General features: G+C 27.7%; 2 protein-coding genes across 8 annotated transcripts; both read right to left on the minus strand.

The window, feature by feature from the left end:
* Positions 1 to 2,632: 2,632 nt before the first annotated feature.
* LOC124426456 (acyl-CoA Delta-12 desaturase) lies at positions 2,633 to 5,908 on the minus strand. Of its 2 annotated transcripts, none has more exons than XM_046968172.1 (5): positions 4,661 to 5,082; positions 4,307 to 4,437; positions 4,016 to 4,221; positions 3,678 to 3,863; positions 2,633 to 3,020 (listed from the first exon to the last, which is right to left on the minus strand). In XM_046968172.1, exons 1-5 carry the CDS (start codon positions 4,803 to 4,805, stop codon positions 2,711 to 2,713), a joined length of 978 nt encoding a protein of 325 aa, XP_046824128.1. In that variant the 5' UTR covers positions 4,806 to 5,082; the 3' UTR covers positions 2,633 to 2,710. The 2 variants fall into 2 exon arrangements, with proteins under 2 accessions (XP_046824128.1, XP_046824129.1); XM_046968173.1 differs by having other exon boundaries at positions 2,828 to 3,020; positions 3,586 to 3,863; positions 4,661 to 5,908.
* Positions 5,909 to 6,216: 308 nt separating this feature from the next.
* LOC124426453 (acyl-CoA Delta-9 desaturase) lies at positions 6,217 to 19,369 on the minus strand. Of its 6 annotated transcripts, XM_046968161.1 has the most exons (7): positions 19,071 to 19,369; positions 18,684 to 18,741; positions 8,567 to 9,313; positions 7,929 to 8,059; positions 7,550 to 7,755; positions 7,059 to 7,244; positions 6,217 to 6,975 (listed from the first exon to the last, which is right to left on the minus strand). In XM_046968161.1, exons 3-7 carry the CDS (start codon positions 8,853 to 8,855, stop codon positions 6,660 to 6,662), a joined length of 1,128 nt encoding a protein of 375 aa, XP_046824117.1. In that variant the 5' UTR covers positions 8,856 to 9,313; positions 18,684 to 18,741; positions 19,071 to 19,369; the 3' UTR covers positions 6,217 to 6,659. The 6 variants fall into 6 exon arrangements, with proteins under 6 accessions (XP_046824117.1, XP_046824121.1, XP_046824116.1 ...); XM_046968165.1 differs by lacking the exon at positions 18,684 to 18,741 and having other exon boundaries at positions 19,101 to 19,369; XM_046968160.1 differs by lacking the exon at positions 18,684 to 18,741.
* Positions 19,370 to 20,104: the final 735 nt, after the last annotated feature.

A 20,104-nucleotide genomic window follows, 5' to 3' on the forward strand; every position in this document is an offset into this window, starting at 1 on the left:
AACGATTTATAAATAAAAGGAAATAAAATCTACTATTGCAGGTTTCATTTTATAACCCAATAGACTATATTAGAACTATTCAATAATATTATTAATATTATTTTGTATGATTAACCAATATTATTTCTTAATTAAAATATATAACTAAATTAATGTATAAATTAACGAGGAATATAAATGTATAAAAAAAAAAAACGAGGAGAACGCATAATCCCGTTTAAATTTGATCGTACAAAGTGCTGACGCAACCAACTCTGTATATGGAGATTGGAAAATAAAAAATGCGATGAATTTCAACTTTGACTCTACTTCCTTTATATGCACGTGAACAATGACGCAACGAATCATTCGACATGACCATATGTGGTCATGCTTTTTTTTCCATAAATTAAACAAAAATGAGTCATTAATATTATTCATCATGGTCGATATCTCATTTATTTACATTATATACAAAATCATAAATAATTAATTTTTTTTTTTTTTAATAAAAGTTTTATTCGATAAAATATTTATCAATAAAAATTCTCTTCGATAAAATTATTTTATAACTTGACAAGTTATAAAAGTTCGATTAATTATTAAAACAGATCTCGAAATTCCAATTCCTAAATCGAGTAAGGAGAAAATTGAATTATGTTGATGATAATAACATAATCGTATCTGCAAATTATGATAACATTAGAATAGTTATATCCTAATAAAATTGAACAATTCTTGTATATATTTGTATATTTATTAATTTTATATTGAAAATTGCCGTAACGATTTCGAATAGGAGAAAATGATTTAGCTAAGTCATAAATTTGGGGGAAATTTATTTAGACAGTTAATTAGCCAAAATATAAGTAACATTGTTTTCTTATTGTTCGAAATATATGAAATTTAACTATGAAAAAAATAATGACAATTACTCCGATAACGCGACAGATGTAGTAATTAAATAGGAACAAATTTTTATACCTTCAGCCATATTAACCAAACGAAATATGTTCACATATTTCATATATTGTTCACATATGTTCACAGTATTTAATAATAAAATCATTTATTTTTAAACATAAATCATTAATAACTTCTCGATACCTAGAAGAGCCATATGAAGTTTTGGAAGACAATATCGCAGACAAAAAGTTATAGAAAAAATTGTTTATCATAAGTCAGCCCTCTTTACCAACGGCTACTTCATCAATATATATTTCACGAAGCTGTCAATATCTTAGATTTAAATAAAAAATATTAGTATTTTTTATTGAATATTTCAACATTAATCATTGGCCAATTCAATATTATATTATATTTTGTTCTTTTTTCTTTTATTGCAATAAAAAATATTAAATATTCCAACAATATTTATTAGCCAACTTAATAAGTTAAATATAAATGTTAATAAATGCATTAAATAAGCGTTATTATGACATATGCGTAAAGAAAATGATTTTAAGTACCAGTTTTGAAATAATTGGCATGCTTTCCATACTTCAAATCAATAAACGAACTTACATTAAATCAAAAGATGAAAATTTTAATAAAAAAATTTAGTTTATAAAAAATACAAGAAATGTATTCCATATAGAAGAAATTTATTTCAAACATTTTGATTAGATTAAACTTCATTATGAAGAGAATAATGATATTCATAATTTTTCATACTTTATTTATGTTATGTGACGTGTGATACGATGATTCTAATAGAAGATATGATGATATAAAATGATCTCTTGGTAAATCGTTTTTACACAATGACGCGAAAATAAATTTATTATATAAATGAAAATAAAAGAATAAACAAGGAAACAAACAAATTTATATTCCTAATACACAATTTTCTGTTTTTCATAAAAGTTTTTATTTATAAAATTTAAAATGATGATTTTACCCTTTTTCATTATTATTCTAATAATCTCTTCTAATAATCTCCAAAGATTCAAACGATCATTTAATGTAAATAGTTACGATAACCTATCCTCTTTTGTTTTTTCATTATATATATAGATATATATATATTTTTTTTTTTATTTTATTTTATATATATATATATATATATAAATCCACTTTTTTACTTTCGCAAAAGAGAAATTGAAAAAGCTCAATTATCAATACCGTGATCTTTGTAATTTCTTACCATTGTCATTGATCTACGTAATCGTAAATTACACATATCAATGACTCTCATAGACATAGACACAAAAAACATAACACTTTATCAACCGATCATTTTGAAGAGAGCTTGAAACAGCAACATTTTTGAATCCTTTGCACTCCATGAGCCATGTTTGCGACAAACATACGAAGTACAATTAAATCTTGTATTTCTAAATATTTAAGATCTACAAAATTGCAGTAAAAAAATCTTGTAGATGGTGATATGTTATATTTACAAAATTTGTTGCGTTGTAGAATTAAATCTCTTATACAATACAAGTTTATTTTCAAGTATACTTATGTAATTTGTAATAATTTTAGAAAATTTTCTAAAAGAAAAATAAATATTTAAGAATAAAAAATATTTTTTATTAAATACATTTATGTATATGTATATATTCTAATAATAAAATTAAGAATGATATTTTTCTGTTTAGAACAAAATTGATTACTATAAAGGTCGATAATTAATTATTCTTTAAAAAAGTTTTCTTATGTAATTAGTTTATTAACATTTAATTCGTCTAAATCATATAAACATATAAAATACAAATATCTCTTTATATTAATGTACAAAGCGTAGGTTTTCTCGTTTAGCTTGGTCTTCGCTTCGCTTTTGTAATTCAGTTATCGCCTCTGTCAATGTAATGCTTTTACTCCCAAATTTGTGAATAATGTTTCTAATATCTTCTGTCGATGAGGTTTTAAGTAAACTCACCAAACCAAAATTACGCAAAATTTTAATCATTACAGTACCGCATCCTTTATCGTATTTGCCAAATTCCGAACTTTTCCAATCCCAAGGAAGAAGATAATGATAATTTAGCCAATAAGATTTGGTAATGTAAAAGATCGAATTATCATCGACTGGAAATCTGTAAAACATTGATTAATTTTATTTATCAATGTTATTATATATAAATGGTATATAAAAAACGAGCGCATTCGAACATCTTAATAAAAGAAGTTATAAATATATTAAAGATAATAATCATCCTTCTAATTCACCCTTTAACTCCATTAATTGATTAAGTAATATTATGTTTTGTATTTTAAATTATGTTCGTTCGAGGTACTTTCTTCTTTCCTTGTATTCGAATAAGCCCGTTTTTGTTATACTCTTTATAACGATATTTGTCGATATTCAAATCTATCCTCTTATTTGACTCACATAATCGTAATATAAGAACGTCATAAAAAAAATAGTCAAAAAAATCGTCAGAGGATTTATATAAATGAAAAATAAGACAATACTGATTCTATAATTTTTTCGTAACTATATATAATATATATTATAAAACAGAAAAAAGAGAAAGAAAGAGAGAGATCATTATCTTAACATTCGGAAGTTTATATATAACATCACAGATATTACGGAAACGGTAACTTTCTATTTGATAAGGCGACTTATAAGTACTTAAATTCAATTAACATGTATACCATTAGAATCAATCATAATGGTACCGTGACTTTTTGGCATTTTGAAAAAAAGCTTGTAAAGTAATCGAATAATATATAGAATGGACATTAACTTGTCTCCTCGTTTAAGACCCCATACCAAGATGGCGCTGTTCACCATCTTAGATACGCTAGAAGTTATAAGCAATCGCAAAAATCCCATAATAAAGATAGAGTTCTGGGCGCTTTCGTTCCAATATTTTATAGGCACGAAAATAAGAATTAGTAATGTCACCGGTATGGTCAAACTCCAATATAATCTAAAAAGAAATGTTAACGATTAGACGTAACGAATAATAGTCATTATTACTAATAATAATAATAATAATAATAATATATATATATTATAATATATATATATATATATATATATATATATATATAGTAAATAAATAATTAAAGTGACGCTTACGATCTCTGAATCAAAACGGAAGAATCATTTTCGATGTCTCGCATGTCTACTGTTTTTTTCAATTCCTCTTCCTTCAAATTTGAATTCATAATGTAGCTGATAAAATAACTGTACCAAAATCCTTTATTAGTAGAATACGGATCTTTATCAGTATCATAATATTTATGATGTATCCTATGATAACGAACCCAGTCATACAAAGGACCCTGTAGAAATAAAAATAATATTTTATATGACAATATAATGTCAACTTAATTTTTTTGTTTTATTTTATTTTTCACTGACACTTACAACACCAGCAATAGTATGAGCTATAAGAAAAAAATATCTAAGAGGTATTAATGCTTCGAATGTTCTATGTGCATAATATCTATGAGCGCCTACGGTTACTCCAAAACAAGCGATTGATATGACCAAAATGGCTGAAATCGTTTACGGATTTGTTATATTTTCGAGATTTTGTTCATATATTCTCGTGCATGTAAATATAAACAGAAAGTAACATCGAAACTTATTTCGGTTCGATAATGAATATAAAATAATTAGAATAATTAATGATAATAATATCAATATGATACAATTTAAAATATTATTATAATTTGTGATGTTATTTTCTATTTATAAAAAGATGTTAGTGAAATTTACCAAATAGCACTGTCATCCATTTCGCTTCGAAAAGTAACAACCAAAATCCATAGACACCAAAAAGGTGAAGATGAATATAGTATAGCACTAAAAACCAATTCATTTCCTGTATTCTCGAAACATTTTTTTTTTCATTTGTTGACATCCTGCCGTTAATCAATCAAAAATTAAAACAAAACAAAAATATATATATATATATTTATAAAATACTTTTATTGGAAGATTTGTCAATAAGAACGTATATTGATTTTTTTCGTTTCGCGAAAATAACTAATCGTTTCGTTTTTCTTACGAGGGGGACGAGGGGGACCACACAAAAACCAAAATTAAATATACGAAAAGAAAAAAGACTGTTATCGTATTCGGAAGATCATTCGAACCATTGGAAGTTTCAAAGGAGACTGAAATTATTGGAAAGAATTCAACATGAGCTTATGTAAATTAAACTTATATATTTAACCATTAATCTTCATATCATTTCCTGTATGTCAAAAGCATGCCATGATTGTGTTAAATATCTATTGTTTCTTTTTTTCGTACAAGTAAAATACATTCTTCTTTTAAGATTTTATAAATATTAAATAAATATTTTCATTAGCATTTACTTATTATGGTAATATAATCAGTAACTGTATAATGACGTAACAATATCACAATATTGAATTAAGTTTCATGCTTCTACATAAATTCAAAAATCAAATAAAAGTATTGAGGAAAAGTACTATCAATACATACCACATGCACACACACGCACGCACGCACGTACGCACGCGCACACACTTTGATTTATATAAAATTATTGAAAGTCTGTAATATAAATTTTATATATTTCAAGATAGTAATCATCAGATTATCAGTTTGAGGTAAATATCACGATAATTTACACATTAAAATGCGTTTCTACCTGTTACATATTCTAGTATCGTTATGTATCATTATTGCGAATCATTCTTGAGTATAAAAAGAGAGGATATGGTTTGTTCTTTGCTTGTCCATATTGATACGCAACGGTGATATGATATGATATGAAAATACGTAACAAGTGGATACGCACTTTTAGAATTCATACGAGTATCGGTTACCACGAATGTTTATGTTCCATATTTCATAGTGATTGTCACTCATGAATATAATACAATAAGAAAATAAAATTAAATTTTCGAAATGAAATTTATCAAATTTATTTTACAAAACTTATCAATCAATAAATAATTTGTTTTGATTTCATTTATAAATAATGGAATGAAAATCTTTATAATCATTTACTTTTTTTCAAACAAGTTATAAAAAGTAAGATTCGTAAATATTTTATTATAATTACATGCATACCACGTATATATATAATTTGTGTACTTATATTTTATAAAAATCATATATATATATATATATAAATATATATCTCTTTTCATTGTGTATGTGTCGAATCTTTACACATTAAAGAAAAAACCTACTACAGAAAATCAACTACCGTGAAAACTTGATGATTGAAAAATCTATTTTTTATTTTTTTACTCATTTATTAAGCTAATGATCTTATGACAAATAAATCAGAATAATATTTTTTCAACAAAAGTAACATAACATTTGTTGCATTTCTATTTCAAAATGTGTATCCATACAATCGGAAACAACAACAAAAATTAATAATACTTTATTAAAATTAACGTATTTTTATGCAACCACGTGAAAATACATATGTATTAAACATACGAAAAAAAAACGAAAGAGCGTAAAAATAGCTTTTTTGTTTTTCTTTGTTTCTTTTTACCTCATCATTATACTCTTATATTTCATTGTACGAAATTACATTTATGCTTTCAATTAATAACACAAGAACGTCTTCTTTGTTATTCCACGATTATAAAATTTTTATATAAATCTAAGATACTTTTACTTTTTTAGAAAATATAAAAAAGACGGCAGGATAATAAGAATGACGACAAAGATTCTGCTGTATTTTGTACCGGCGTATTAATATAATAAAAAAGGAACTAATTGTTTATAAAATTTTTTTATCCATCGTTTCTAATTCTTGAAGATCTTCTTTAGGGATGTCCACATCTCCATAACCCCAAACGTAACTACCATCACCAGATTTATTTGCCCTTCGCCGTATCATTTCTGGCGAGACGTATTTCCGATCATAAGCCCAACCAATACGAGCGAAAGCATCGATGAATCCAGTCGTTATATTGAAAGAATAATCACCGAGTTCTCCGGTCTTGTAATCCCATGGAAAAACATGATGGTAATTGTGCCAGCCTTCTCCAAGCGCTGCTATGGAAACCGCTATATTCTCGACTGGTGAGATATTCCTATAATTATATCTCTCATTTAATATCATTCTACGACATTGTGAAAGATTCATTTAAAGAAATTGTCTGACTAACTGACTTACTTATCATAAGGTTTCTGACCCCACATGTGTGCGACACTATTAACGAAGAAAGCTATATTGAGCGTTACGCAAAATCGGAAATTAAAACTAACCCAGAAAGATGTCCAGAATGTTTCAGACCAAAGGTAATAAGGTACCGCGACCGGTAATCCAATGGTCAAAAGAGCAAATAGAGGTATGTAAAATCTATAAAATTAAAAAAAGTTGTAAATAAATAAATAAATAAATAAATAAATAAATAAATAAATAAATATATATATATATATATATATATATACATATATATATATATACATATATATATATATACATATATATATATACATCAACAAAATACAAACATATTATCTTATTGCTTAACGAGTCTTAACGAAACGAAAATATAGATTTGTTTTCATTTTAACTATATATAATTCATCAAGAATAATATTTAGATGAATATTATTTGTATTTCTTCTTTAAATGCTTTCTTTGTTTTCCTACAAGCTCACCTCTTTTGCCACATCACTATCGGATCGGCCTCAAGATCACTCATATCAACGACTTTGCGTTTAGCCACAACGTCTGGATGAGGTGTTGTAAAAAGCCATCCTACATGAGCGAAGAAAAAACCTCTTTTTGCGTTATGTGGATCGGCATCGGTCTCGCTATATTTGTGGTGCACCCTATGGTCCAATGCCCACGCGTAAACGTGCTTCTATAATTGAAATTGGTATTAGAATTATTCTATTGATATATAGATTATTAATTTTCTTATAACTTTAATATAGGAATATAATACAAAAAATAATCTTAAAATATTTATATATATATATATATATATATATATATGTGTGTGTGTGTATATATATAAGAAGTATATATACATACTTGACCAGTTATCGTGAAAAGGAAGACTAGAATTAATCGCAATGGCCACTTCGCTTTGTACGCCCTGTGAGACCATAATCTGTGAGCTCCCGCTGTTATGCCAAAACCGGAAGTGTATATCACTATGAAAGCTATGGAAAAAAAGTTTTCATGGTTAAATTTAATCACAATATAATATGAAAGAAGAATTTCATTTAATAAAATTTCGTAAGCGTTTTTTCTTCTTAGTTATAATTTTGCCATCATCCACATTATAAAATCTTACATATCTTACATATTAAATCTTTTAAGGAATATCTCGATACGTAATAGGGATTAATTTAGAGAATTCGAGGCTATAATATGTTGACAGTTTAACGGCAAGATAATCGAACGAAATAAAGCTCTATGATTCATTTTATCATTTTTCCTTATCGCCCTTACTCTTGATATCAAACTCTCGTTAACTATTACGTTTGCTATCACTAACTTATAATATATCAAAAATAATATTATATATATTTTCTTTTTTATTTTCTCTCTACTCTTATTTCCTTCTTAATATCTATAATATTTTTCGAAGTATAAGATTCTTTGGTAGTTAATAATGGACAAAGTAACTTTAATAATGAGTTGTATAAACGGATAATAAAACTTACCCCACAAAGACGTCACAAATTTCGCCTGTGTGAACATGAGGTAGAATCCATAAAGACAACCTCCATGTATGAATATTTGCGCAGAAAGATCCAACCACTTGATTTTTGGAACGTACTGAATCCGGTCACTCAAAGAAGAATCCTCTGATGGAGACATTCGATCTATCTTGACTTCTTTAATCCTCGACTCCTCCATTTTTTTCATCGAAGAAGGATCAACTTCTTCATAAGCAGCTTTTTCATTGACGGCACACCTCATAGTTAATACTCTTTCCTTATCAGGGCACATACCCAACAATTCTCTCTTTCTCTCTCTCTCTCTCTCTCTCTCTCTCTCTCTCTCTCCTTTCTCTCTCTCTTTCTCTCTTTATTTTCCTTCTTTTTATCTTCCTTCTATCTATCACGTCTCTCTCTTTTTATGTACTCGCAAAGTTTCTTTCTTATCAATTTATTTTCTTGAATTTCGAATTTATTAGAAGTACGTGTGTATACGTCACTTCTAGATGTACACGTATACACGTACAGATACTCTCTCTTTCTCTCTCTCTCTCTCTCTCTCTCTCTCTCTCTCTCTCTCTCTTTCTCTCTCCTTTTTAATTTCTTTTTTAATGTATGATCAAAATAACGTTGCATGCGTTTTGCATCTTTGTCACCTTTCTCTACCTCCCTCGCGAAGATGACGATTTAATTCAAGTCTTTGATCGATGATCCATCGAAGTTAATTGTTTTTCAGGTAGATCAAATACTCTGAAAAGAAAAGAAAAGAAAATAAAAGTACTTCGATATTGTCGGACTACATACTTTATATGTATGTGACACTCTCGAAAGTTAAATCATCGATTGTTTTCTCGATTGATCATAGTGTACTTATTTCTTTTTTTTTGAACTTTCATAAAAATCTAAAATTAAATTAGGAATAAAATCCAAATCGGATATAATAACGTCCTCGAGAGTTTTACTTGAGAATATTTCTAATTTTTTCTTTTATTTTATTTTGTTTTACTCTTTTTTCCCACCTAACTTTCACATTCGTACCAGTCGTTTATATATTTAAGTTTTATATATTTATATATTTAATTATATATTTAAGTTTATATATTTAATCGAGTATCTTTCTTTCCGCATATGTGATCCTAATAATATAAAATCATATTGTATAATCGTATAAGGTGAGTCATTTAAGTGGAAACACCTGTATATTATGTGCTGTTTATCAATAATATGATAAACAAGATAAGATATCACTAGTAAAAGATAATTCTAAGAAAAAGTATATCTACCGGTATATTTACTTTTAGAAAATTATAATTTTTCATTAAAAAGTACTATCATAAATTTATACAAATAATGAAATAATCAAATGTTTTCATAGAACTCAACATTATATAATAAATATCGTATTAATAATATCAAAGATAGAAAGAGAAAACCCCTAAATAAATATATAAACTAATAATATTATATATACTAAATATATATATATATACTAATAATATTTTGTTTGCCCGATATTTCGAGAAATATTATATACATTATACATTACAAGTGACTGATCCGTTTATCTCAACAACTGCAAAACAAATGTATTATATTATACATATATATGTATATATACATATGAAGTACCGTTATACGATATAATCGTGAATACGAAAGTGGAATTACAAACGTCGGCTATTATTTAACATTTCTATTATCAACTAATTAAACAGACACTTGAAGAAAGAATGGTGATAAATCGATTTTTTACGTCTCTCTCTCTCTCTCTCTCTCTCTCTCTCTCTCTCTCTATCTATCTATCTATCTATCTATTTATCTCTCTCTTTTTTCTTTCTATTTATTTCATACACACGCACATTATCTCTAACGACATGTGTTTAGAAACACAGAGCAACATCAGTTGAATGAGATATTGATTATCGTAAAAATAATGAAAAAAAGCACATTAAATAATATGTAATTGTTTCAATGATTAACAATCAGAATTCTAATAAATATTTCATTATTAATAATTTCAGAATTTTTTTAAATGTTAATTTTAATTAAATTAACTCTTTATAGTGCCCTCTAACTTCAAAGTCACGTATCTAAGTATATATATATATCTTTATTTTTTTATCTTATTTCATTTTATCACTATAAAATTATTTGTTAGTTCACATACAATGTTTTTCATATTGTTTTAAATCGAAATTATACTGAATATTGTATAACATTATATTATAATATATATATATATATATATATATATATATATATATATATATACAGGGTGTTCAAAATATAGCGTTAGAAATTATTATCTCGAAAAAACAGTATTTTTGAGAAAAAAATTGTTTAGATAAGAGTTATCTCATCCCACTGGGAAATATTACAGTATTTATTGTTTTTTTATCTAACGAAAGGTTTCAAAGTCATTTCAAGGTTATTTTTTTTTTTTTTTTTATAGGAACCTACATTTTTCATAACGACAACATTTACTACATAGAAAGAAAAAAAAATAGGTAACTTCTTTCCAAAATATTTTTTCATCTTAAGCCCGAAAAAATTAAATTACAGAGGATTAAATTTTTCGTCGTAGCGAAAAATTAATGTCTGTTTGTTGTTATTTTTTTTTATTATATATAGTTGTTATTATTATTTAAAAGTAAAAAAAAAGTGATAAGTAAGATGAAAATGTTTCTACGGAATAGTCTCTCAATGATTTTTGTCGTATCTACGAACAGAACGATTCAATGATTTATCTAAGGAGTAATCAATGTTAGGGTGCGAGTTACAACCATTGACGATGAATTTCAATTATTGAGTGCGAGTTTCAATCATTGACGATCAGTTTCAATCGTCGATCTTGATTGAAACTCGCATATTGACGAACTACTCCATAGACATGCCGTGAATCCTTATCGGACTATTTCGTAAATATACTCAATTAATCATAGAATTATTTTATTCGTAAATAAATCATGAATCATTGAACATTTCGTAGACACTTTATAAATCCGTAGAATTATCTATACTCCTCGCTTATCATTCTAATTAATTTTTAAATATATCAATAAGATAACAATAAATAAATAAATAAATATGTATATATATATATATATGTACACGTAATGGATTTAATAATTAACTTATAATTAAATAAACATTTCATTGAGATTGACAAAGAAATAATTCAATTGCATTTAATCTTTAATCGTTAATTGAATTATATACAACCCATCGATATTGATCAAAGGCAATTGTAAGTTGTGTTCAAGGATAGAAGAAAATCAATTCGCGATATTGCAAAGGTATCTATTACAAATTTTCCAGAGCACATTAATAACATTTGATCGTCGTATTCCTCCTTTTTCTTCTTTTATTTTTTCCCCCTTTTTTCTTTTTTTTCTATCTTCTCTTCAAATACGAAATGAAAGTATAACGGTTTAACGATTCAACGGGAGTTAATCATCATTATTATCGCACACCAACCAACGTCGATAATATTGATGCGCGCGAGGAAAGTTACGAAAGAGCACTGGCACTTTGCGATAGAGCCAATCGAGCCTAGACTTCGCATTAACAGGCGCCTACGATCCTACGAAGGGAAAGCTTAAATTGACTCTTCACAACTTATCCAATGTATCGTTCAAACAAAAGACAAGTTCTTTTCTTTAGATCAATCAAAGATACGACGAGGTTAGTTTTATAACTTACCCATAAAGAAAAACAAGAAAAAGAAAGAACACATATAAACTACAAAATACGCTTTATTGAGATGACTTAAATTTCGGCGATGATAATTTTGTTTACGTGTACGAATAAAATAGAACATTTCGTTAATTAGTTAAAACGACTGTGGCGTTGAAAAAAAAAAAAGAAAAAAAACGAAAGAAAGACAAATTTTATCAATAATTATCATACCTAATGTAACCGCTATAATAAAATGAAGTCCATAAAATAATTCATATTAGTAATAATTATAATTTCTTTTGTTTCATTGTTTCTAATTGCATAAATTGCACATATAATATTCGCATAATCAAAGTAAATCCTATAACGAAAATCGACGATTATACTAATTATTCATTCCTCTCGAATGAAATTGTACAAACGCGAAATAATAATTTATAACTAATTCATAGACTTTTAATAATTGGTCGTACATAAAATTCTAATCGCTGTGATTCCGATCTCTTTTTATTAATTAATCTCTATAATGCTTTACTTATTGTTCTGTACGATTTTACGAGCAGATGATATTGATTTATATCGTTCTTTCTTTTTCCTTTTTTTTAATTTTCTATCACGATTTAAATCATATAAGTTATTTATATATTTATGTTTCATATCTATTATTACCAGTCGTTATTATGTATTGTCTATTCGTATTGTGTACAATCGAAATAAAACTAAAAAAAATAACAGTTGTTTCTTTTTCAATGGAAACTAGTCAACTTTGTTAACATACAACACGAAATAAAATACAGAAAAATAATGTGAAAAATGATTAATCGCGAATATACGTATAATCAATTAAGACTATTCATCATTTTTCGATCCAATTGTTTGTAATTTCAAAACAATCGATAACATAAAAAGAAAGTTAAACAAATGCTGTCTCAGCTCTTGACTTTTACAAGCATAATGGTGTTGATTTGTTATGATATTTGATATTTATGCTTTTGTAAATACATTGTGTCCTTCATGCATTTGATACATATACAAATCAAAACAAAATACAAGTAAGTACATGATGTGATATATAAAGAATGTATATATCTATATTAATGCATTACCTCCTTTGTGACTAATCACTTGTACTTATTATATAACTATACTAAAAAATACTTTTTTTCTATTTTTCTTTTTAACAATAGGAGAATCTTTTTAAAACATAAAAACTTTGATATTCTTCTCAGACTCGATTTGAAATTACGTAAATCACTTTTTCTTCATCTTATGCATAATAATATAATATAGTATAAATATGAAATAATAATAATATTGTCTCGACAAAAATTAAAAATACATACATTTTGATCGAATAAAGCTGTCTTTATAATAATATAATATTAGTAAAACGCAAGTCGGACGATAATTCGTTACTTAAAATAATATATATATATATATATATATATATATATATATATATATATATATATAAAAATTCAGGATTCTATAAGAATATACAAATAATCAAATAAAGCGAATTTTACCGACGAAATATATATATATATATCTAACATGTTCTATGTAAAAGAAAATAACAAATAATACGTTAAATATTATCGCATGTTACTTTGGCGGTCTTATCGCCTAAGATATTGTATTTATGTATCGTCTACGATGTATAGTGTAACCTATGAACGTTGTACGCGCGTTACTATTTTGTGAAAAACTAAAAGCAGAAAAAAAACAGGGAAGGAATAAAAGAAAAGAAGATAGAAAAAAAAATAATCGATATTTGCGAACCAACGATAATAATCACAGAATACAGTCGCGTGTGCTCAGCTCTTTTTCTTAACAGGCCTTACTCTTATTGATCCGAACAAAAGCGATTCTTTTTGAACGCGCGCACGATCTCTCTTTCATATCCATTTGTAGCGTATAAATATATGTGTACATGTGTGTGCGTGTGTATAACTAGTTTTTATTTACAACTTATTTGATTATTGCAAAACTCGATCGCGTTAAACTTCTGCATTTTAAGAAATATGGCCGAATATATTGTACTAATCTATCAAAGATAATGATACAAAATTCAAAGGCAAGCATATATAAGTAAGTAAATGTATAATAATAAATACATATTAATTAGATGTACATATGCATGAATATATATAATACAGGTAATACATATACGTGCCTCAAAATTCTTTTTTCATGAGTATAGAAAAAGTGTATCGACTTATAGTTATTTCGATTAAAATTAAATGAAAAGTAGATTCCCCCTCCCTCTTCCTCTCCCTCGCACTCTCTCTTTCTTTCTTTTTTTCTTGATTGAATTTGTTAGAACGAACGTTCATAGCGCCGGTACAGACAAACGGTGACGTAACGTTATTCTAACATGCACGATGCGTTAACGCAAACGAGCAGTGCTAAATACACGTTGAGTTCGCATATCGTTTTTTTTTATATTTAACGTCATCTAGTTTTGTGAACATGAATCTTCCAGATATTTATATCCTTTTCATTAAAATTATACGAATATTTTCGACAAATAAACCATGAAAGCTTTTTTTAATTATATTAATTTGAAGTTTAATATCAATATCGTAGACGTTTAACCATTCGACAGGACAAAATAGGCAATTACGTCGACGTAGCGTCGCTTGCGGTGAAATGACGACATTGCACATTCAATATATATATATAAAGAATATATATATATATATATATATATATATATATATGTAAGTAAATAAATACTTATGTATTTACGTTCTTCGCAACTCACGTTTGATGAACCATGCGTCATTTATCCCCTTTTATCCTCTGAATGTCTCCATCGATCAGTAAATCAACGTTTCTCTTCGTTACTATCGCGCACGAGGATTAAATAATAATAAAAAGAAAAATACCTTTACAAAGAAAAAAGAAAAAAAAACAAAGTAACCTTGTGACTGCATAACCAGTGTCCACATAGGACTTCATAATATGAAAATATCTCGCAATCGTTACTTATGAATCATGTATCTATTTATTATTCTTTACGCGCATCGTTATGTTTTATATATGTCTTCTTTGAATATCGTTTGATTTCTTAAATTTCTGATACGTTTAAATGATCGTAGACTTTTCATTTCCATTTTCAAAGCACTCGACACATTTCCTTTCATTTGGTTTATTATGAATTTTTAAGCAATTTGTATTCGTTCGTATTAATCGATTCTTGCTTTTAATTACACTTTTTCTATTCTTTATCTCTTTTCTTTATCAATAGACATACGATCGAGTGTGCATAAACATAGTTACCAATTATAATCACGAAAGTCTATTGTTCCGAAATTACCGATCTCCTCGGCCTTCGAACGTGTAATTGAATTTTCGCGGAAATTTACTGCCGCCAATCGGAATTCTGTTTACTAATCTCGTTAGCTGTTGTTTTTGATTGAACGAAAGCGTACTTACTCACGAAACGTCTCGCTCGATACTAAATCAATATTTTCAAAGTAACATACTTCATTTTAATTACTCATTTCTGAAGAATAATTTTCTTGTTGTTTAAAAAATACACGATTAATGATATTAAAAAATAAAAATAGAAAAAGAAAAGAAATAACAATAATTTTCTGACATAGATTAATTTTTTTTTTTTTTCATACGTTTTTTATAGACCTTCACCCTGTGCTTCCAAAGATGTCGAAAGATTAATTTCGGCTTGGCATGAAAACAAATTTATTATGGATAAGAAGTCTCTAAAATAGTATAATACTCCATTGAATCTCTTATCGGTTTCTCGATGTTTTCTAATATCGCATCTAAGTATCCGGTTAGTGTATAACGATTAATTAAAAATGAAAGACGAAAGTCTGACGATAATCATTAGACGCTTTTTTAATCGACCGTATTCGATACGGGGATCAAGAATTTCATCAAATTAAGTTAAAACATTGCAACGCCGGAAATCTAAATATAATCAACGGCATCTCAAGGAAATTTATTTGCGTTGTGCGTTCGACGACAAGGAAAATAACAAAATAAAAAAGTAAAAAGACAAAAAAGAAAAGAAAAATAAATTTTCTCGTCGAATAAAAGGTTTAGGAATCGAATAGGAGTAACCAATAGGGAACTTATTCTATATATCTTAATTCCACTTCTGTCGCATGGCCTTTAATCAATGTTTATTGTTAGTAATTTATAGTTCACGGTCAAATGTATCGCTCAGCGTTTCATTTCGTCCGCCTTTGTAATATCCTCTAACAAATAAGTAAGATGCAGGAAACAAGCATAAGAGATAACAAGAATTTACGAGGGGGGGGGGGGGGGAAGAGAGAGAGAAAAAGAGAGAGAGAGAGAGAGAATAAACTCAAAAGAACACGAACGACAATAAACGACAAGCTGTGATTAAATATCGCAACTTGTGTTTAAAACTATATCAATGAAGTAGCAGTTATTCTTAGCAAGGATACAAAAAACATTGGCTTTTAAAAATGTCTCAAGACAGCGTATAGTATTTAAGAACGTTTTTGTATCTTTTATTTTTACGTCTCGCTAATTACACGTGAGATATACACACACATAAGATAGAGATATATGAGAAAGGATCTCTAAAAAGAAATTTTCGATTCTATATATCTGTATACACATGCACACATATATATAAATAATACAAATATGACATCATACATGTGTCCGGACAAAAAAAAAAGAAAGAAAAAGAAAAGAAAGAAAGCAAGTGCGCAGTGTATAAATCTTATGACTCCGTGTCTACTCGAACCCACGCCCGTTTAGTATTACGTCATTTACACGGCAAGAAGAGAGACACTCGTGTTCACTCTATTACACTACTACCTAGAAGTAGTAGTAAAAATACGTCTTACGGTCATCTTACGTTAGATGTTTATAAAGAGGTAGAGAGAGAGAAAGAGAGAGAGAAAGAGAGAAAGAGAGAGAGAAAGATAGAGAACATACTAACATATACGTATGTACAAGAAGAAAATACACACATGTACAAGGAATTCGGCTCACCAAGGCCCTTCGCCTCTAAAGAAAGATAAGACCATACGTGAAATATTGCAAAAGGTGTTCATTGCTTCATAAATTTGTTCTCTCTCTTTTTCCATTACTCTCTTCCTCTCTGTCTCTCTCTCTCTCTCTTTCTCTCTTTCTCTCTCTCTCTCTCTCTATCATTATCTTTACCTTTATTTCTTATTTTTTGTTACGTCGAAAAAATAGCTTCTACGATTTCTATAAATTAATACAGAGAATTAATGTTATTAATGGTGACATAATATGTAGAAAATAGAAAGAAAGATATAAACTGTTGCATGAACAATAACATACAAATGCATTACGAAACACATAGAAATAATTTACTATTCACCAGTTTCACTGGTTAAAGGTTACGCTTAGCTCTCTCTCTCTCGCTCTCTCTCTCTCTCTCTCTCTCTCTCTCTCTCTCTCAACATTTCATAACGAATTATGCAAATCAAAAAAAAGCTAATTAATCAATCGATAAAATTATCACGAATTTGAATTTCCATACGTGTAAATTATATAGAAATATGTTAATTGAACATTCATCTAACATCATTAAACCGATCGTCTGTACTTGTTCATAAATCGGTTGTATATAGTTTATGATTAATCATCGAATACATTCGAGTCAGGTTGCATAAACGAAATAAAAATTAAGTTCAACTGAAATTTACAAATGTGATCACAATCATAGTACTAAATAGAAAAGAAAAAGAATATAACTATTTGCATGGTACATATAGAAACATTAATTAAATATATTTAAAAACAAATTAATATTGATGCAACAAAATTATTAGAAATTACCAGATAGTCTTCCTTCCGAAGGACCTACGAAAAAAAAAAGAAAGAAAAACACCAGAAATAGATATCTAATTGCTAACATATCAATTCCTACAAATATCGTAAATATCGTTTAGCATCGTAAAAAAATACGCATATACGAGAGATTGAATAGCTAAACCGTTAAAAAATTTCTTTTACAATATTTTAGAACTATGTATGATATTATTAAAATTCAAACGTCGTTGGATAAGATCGATCTATGAAAAACTTCATTGATCTGATTTAAAAGAGTACACGTTATCGTGTAGTAACATTTATAAACAAAACAGATCTTCGTTACATTAGAAGATACATAAGATACGTGAGATCGTGTAAACGTTCTCTAGGATCATTCGAAGAAAAAAAATTACATGTATCAATTCGACATTTTTTTCCGTCGTATTCGTATAAGCGTAATTTTTTTTTCTGTTGATATAAATACAATCTGATATATATATATATATATATATATATATATATATATATATATATATATATTCGAAGAATTTACCGTTGAAATAGAGACAACGAAAATGATGACGATACAACACGTGGACGACATGTGAGATGAAATTCTAACGGTACCAGTTAAGGCAATATCACTCACCAAACAGGAAGATAATATATTAATCCGTTTTCGAGTTGAGTATATACAAAATGGATATCTAATAAGTAAAATATATAAGATCGATGTTTGATATGTTATTATTACGAATACAAAGAAAGAAAAAAGACACGAGATATCCTTCCTCGTAATGATGTCACTCCGGATCGAAGCGAATAAAATTATCGATCGAGTTACCACATGTAACGACGACAGAAGGACGTTTGAACATAACGCGAAAAAAGGATAAATAAATGAAATAATAAATAACAATGGAGAAATAGTTTCGTAATATATAAAAGTTCTTTACTACGTGAAAACGATATTTGTTTCTTTCTTTATTTCTTTTTTTTTCTCTCTATTTAACGTTATTGCGATTATGATATTTACGTTATGTTAACTTGCTTAATATTTTCCTACATCTACGCTCTTCTAATCCTTTTTCTCAAAACTTGAACGATCATCGATAAAAATCGATAAATCCTCCTACGAGCTGCTTCGTCTTCAAAACTTCACTTATCGATGATTAGAACACTTTTCTTCTATTTTTTAATTCTTTCTCTCTCTGTTTGTCTCTCTCTTTCTAATCTATATGTCTATCTCTCCTATCTCTCTCTTTTTTTTCTCTATACGCACGAACACTTGCACATAGATCCGAACGCCCGTTGGATGAACAAACGACTGGCTAACGCGTGCGGTGCTGTTCAATCATTTGCGCGCGCGCTCTTTTCGAGGCTTTTAAAGACACGCATGCGCTCTAATGTACACACAAGATTACCGGTGAAAGAGATAAAATTGATAAGAGAGATTTTGACTCTAAGTTTACTACTCGACAAAACGTATATTAAAATATTTTCTCTCCTTCGTACATTTTTATAATTTTTTCTCATCCTTCTTATATTAACTTCGCAGTTTCATAAAATCTCGTAATAACTGAATTTCTTCATTCGTTGTAATTGCCAATCAGGAATCTCGGACGATACCATGTTGACTTCCTTTCACTTTGCTTTAAAGAAAGATATTTGCTAAAAGAGTTGAATAAAAAGATCTGCTTCGCTTAATTGACTTCATCCGATCTAACAAGAAAATATATATTATTTTTCTTATTATTACGGATACGAGATACGTCGTTTCATGTTAAAAATATTTCACATGTTTCATCATTTTAAATAAATCAAATAGAAAATGTGATCATGTTTGAAACGATTTTCAATTGATTACGGATCGAAATCATGTTTTATTTTTACACCCACGATATAAATTATACTTGATAGCAAGATTAGGAACGATTGATGTGCTAAATCCAAAGATATTTTTATCGTATTCACGCATAGCGATTGTATTAGTGGGAAATCTGAAATGACGAGGAAGTTCAATTAAATTATTTGCGTCGTCATCAAATAATTGCATCGTCTTAGTCATAG

The sequence above is a fragment of the Vespa crabro genome, chromosome 9, assembly GCF_910589235.1.
Source record: "Vespa crabro chromosome 9, iyVesCrab1.2, whole genome shotgun sequence".
Taxonomy (NCBI): Eukaryota; Metazoa; Arthropoda; class Insecta; order Hymenoptera; family Vespidae; genus Vespa; species Vespa crabro.

Excerpts from the sequence above, each read along its gene's own strand:
- LOC124426456 (XM_046968172.1), bottom strand. The coding sequence starts at position 4,805 with ATGTCAACAAATGAAAAAAAAAATGTTTCGAGAATACAGGAAATGAAT. Across the intron at positions 3,864-4,015 it reads TCCGTTTTGATTCAGAGATC|ATTATATTGGAGTTTGACCA; the intron begins GTAAGCGTCACT and ends ATTTCTTTTTAG. Across the intron at positions 3,021-3,677 it reads GGTCTTAAACGAGGAGACAA|ATTTCCAGTCGATGATAATT; the intron begins GTTAATGTCCAT and ends AATGTTTTACAG.
- LOC124426453 (XM_046968165.1), bottom strand. The coding sequence starts at position 8,855 with ATGTGCCCTGATAAGGAAAGAGTATTAACTATGAGGTGTGCCGTCAAT. Across the intron at positions 7,245-7,549 it reads ATAGTGATGTGGCAAAAGAG|ATTTTACATACCTCTATTTG; the intron begins GTGAGCTTGTAG and ends TTAATTTTATAG. Across the intron at positions 6,976-7,058 it reads GGTCAGAAACCTTATGATAA|GAATATCTCACCAGTCGAGA; the intron begins GTAAGTCAGTTA and ends ATATAATTATAG.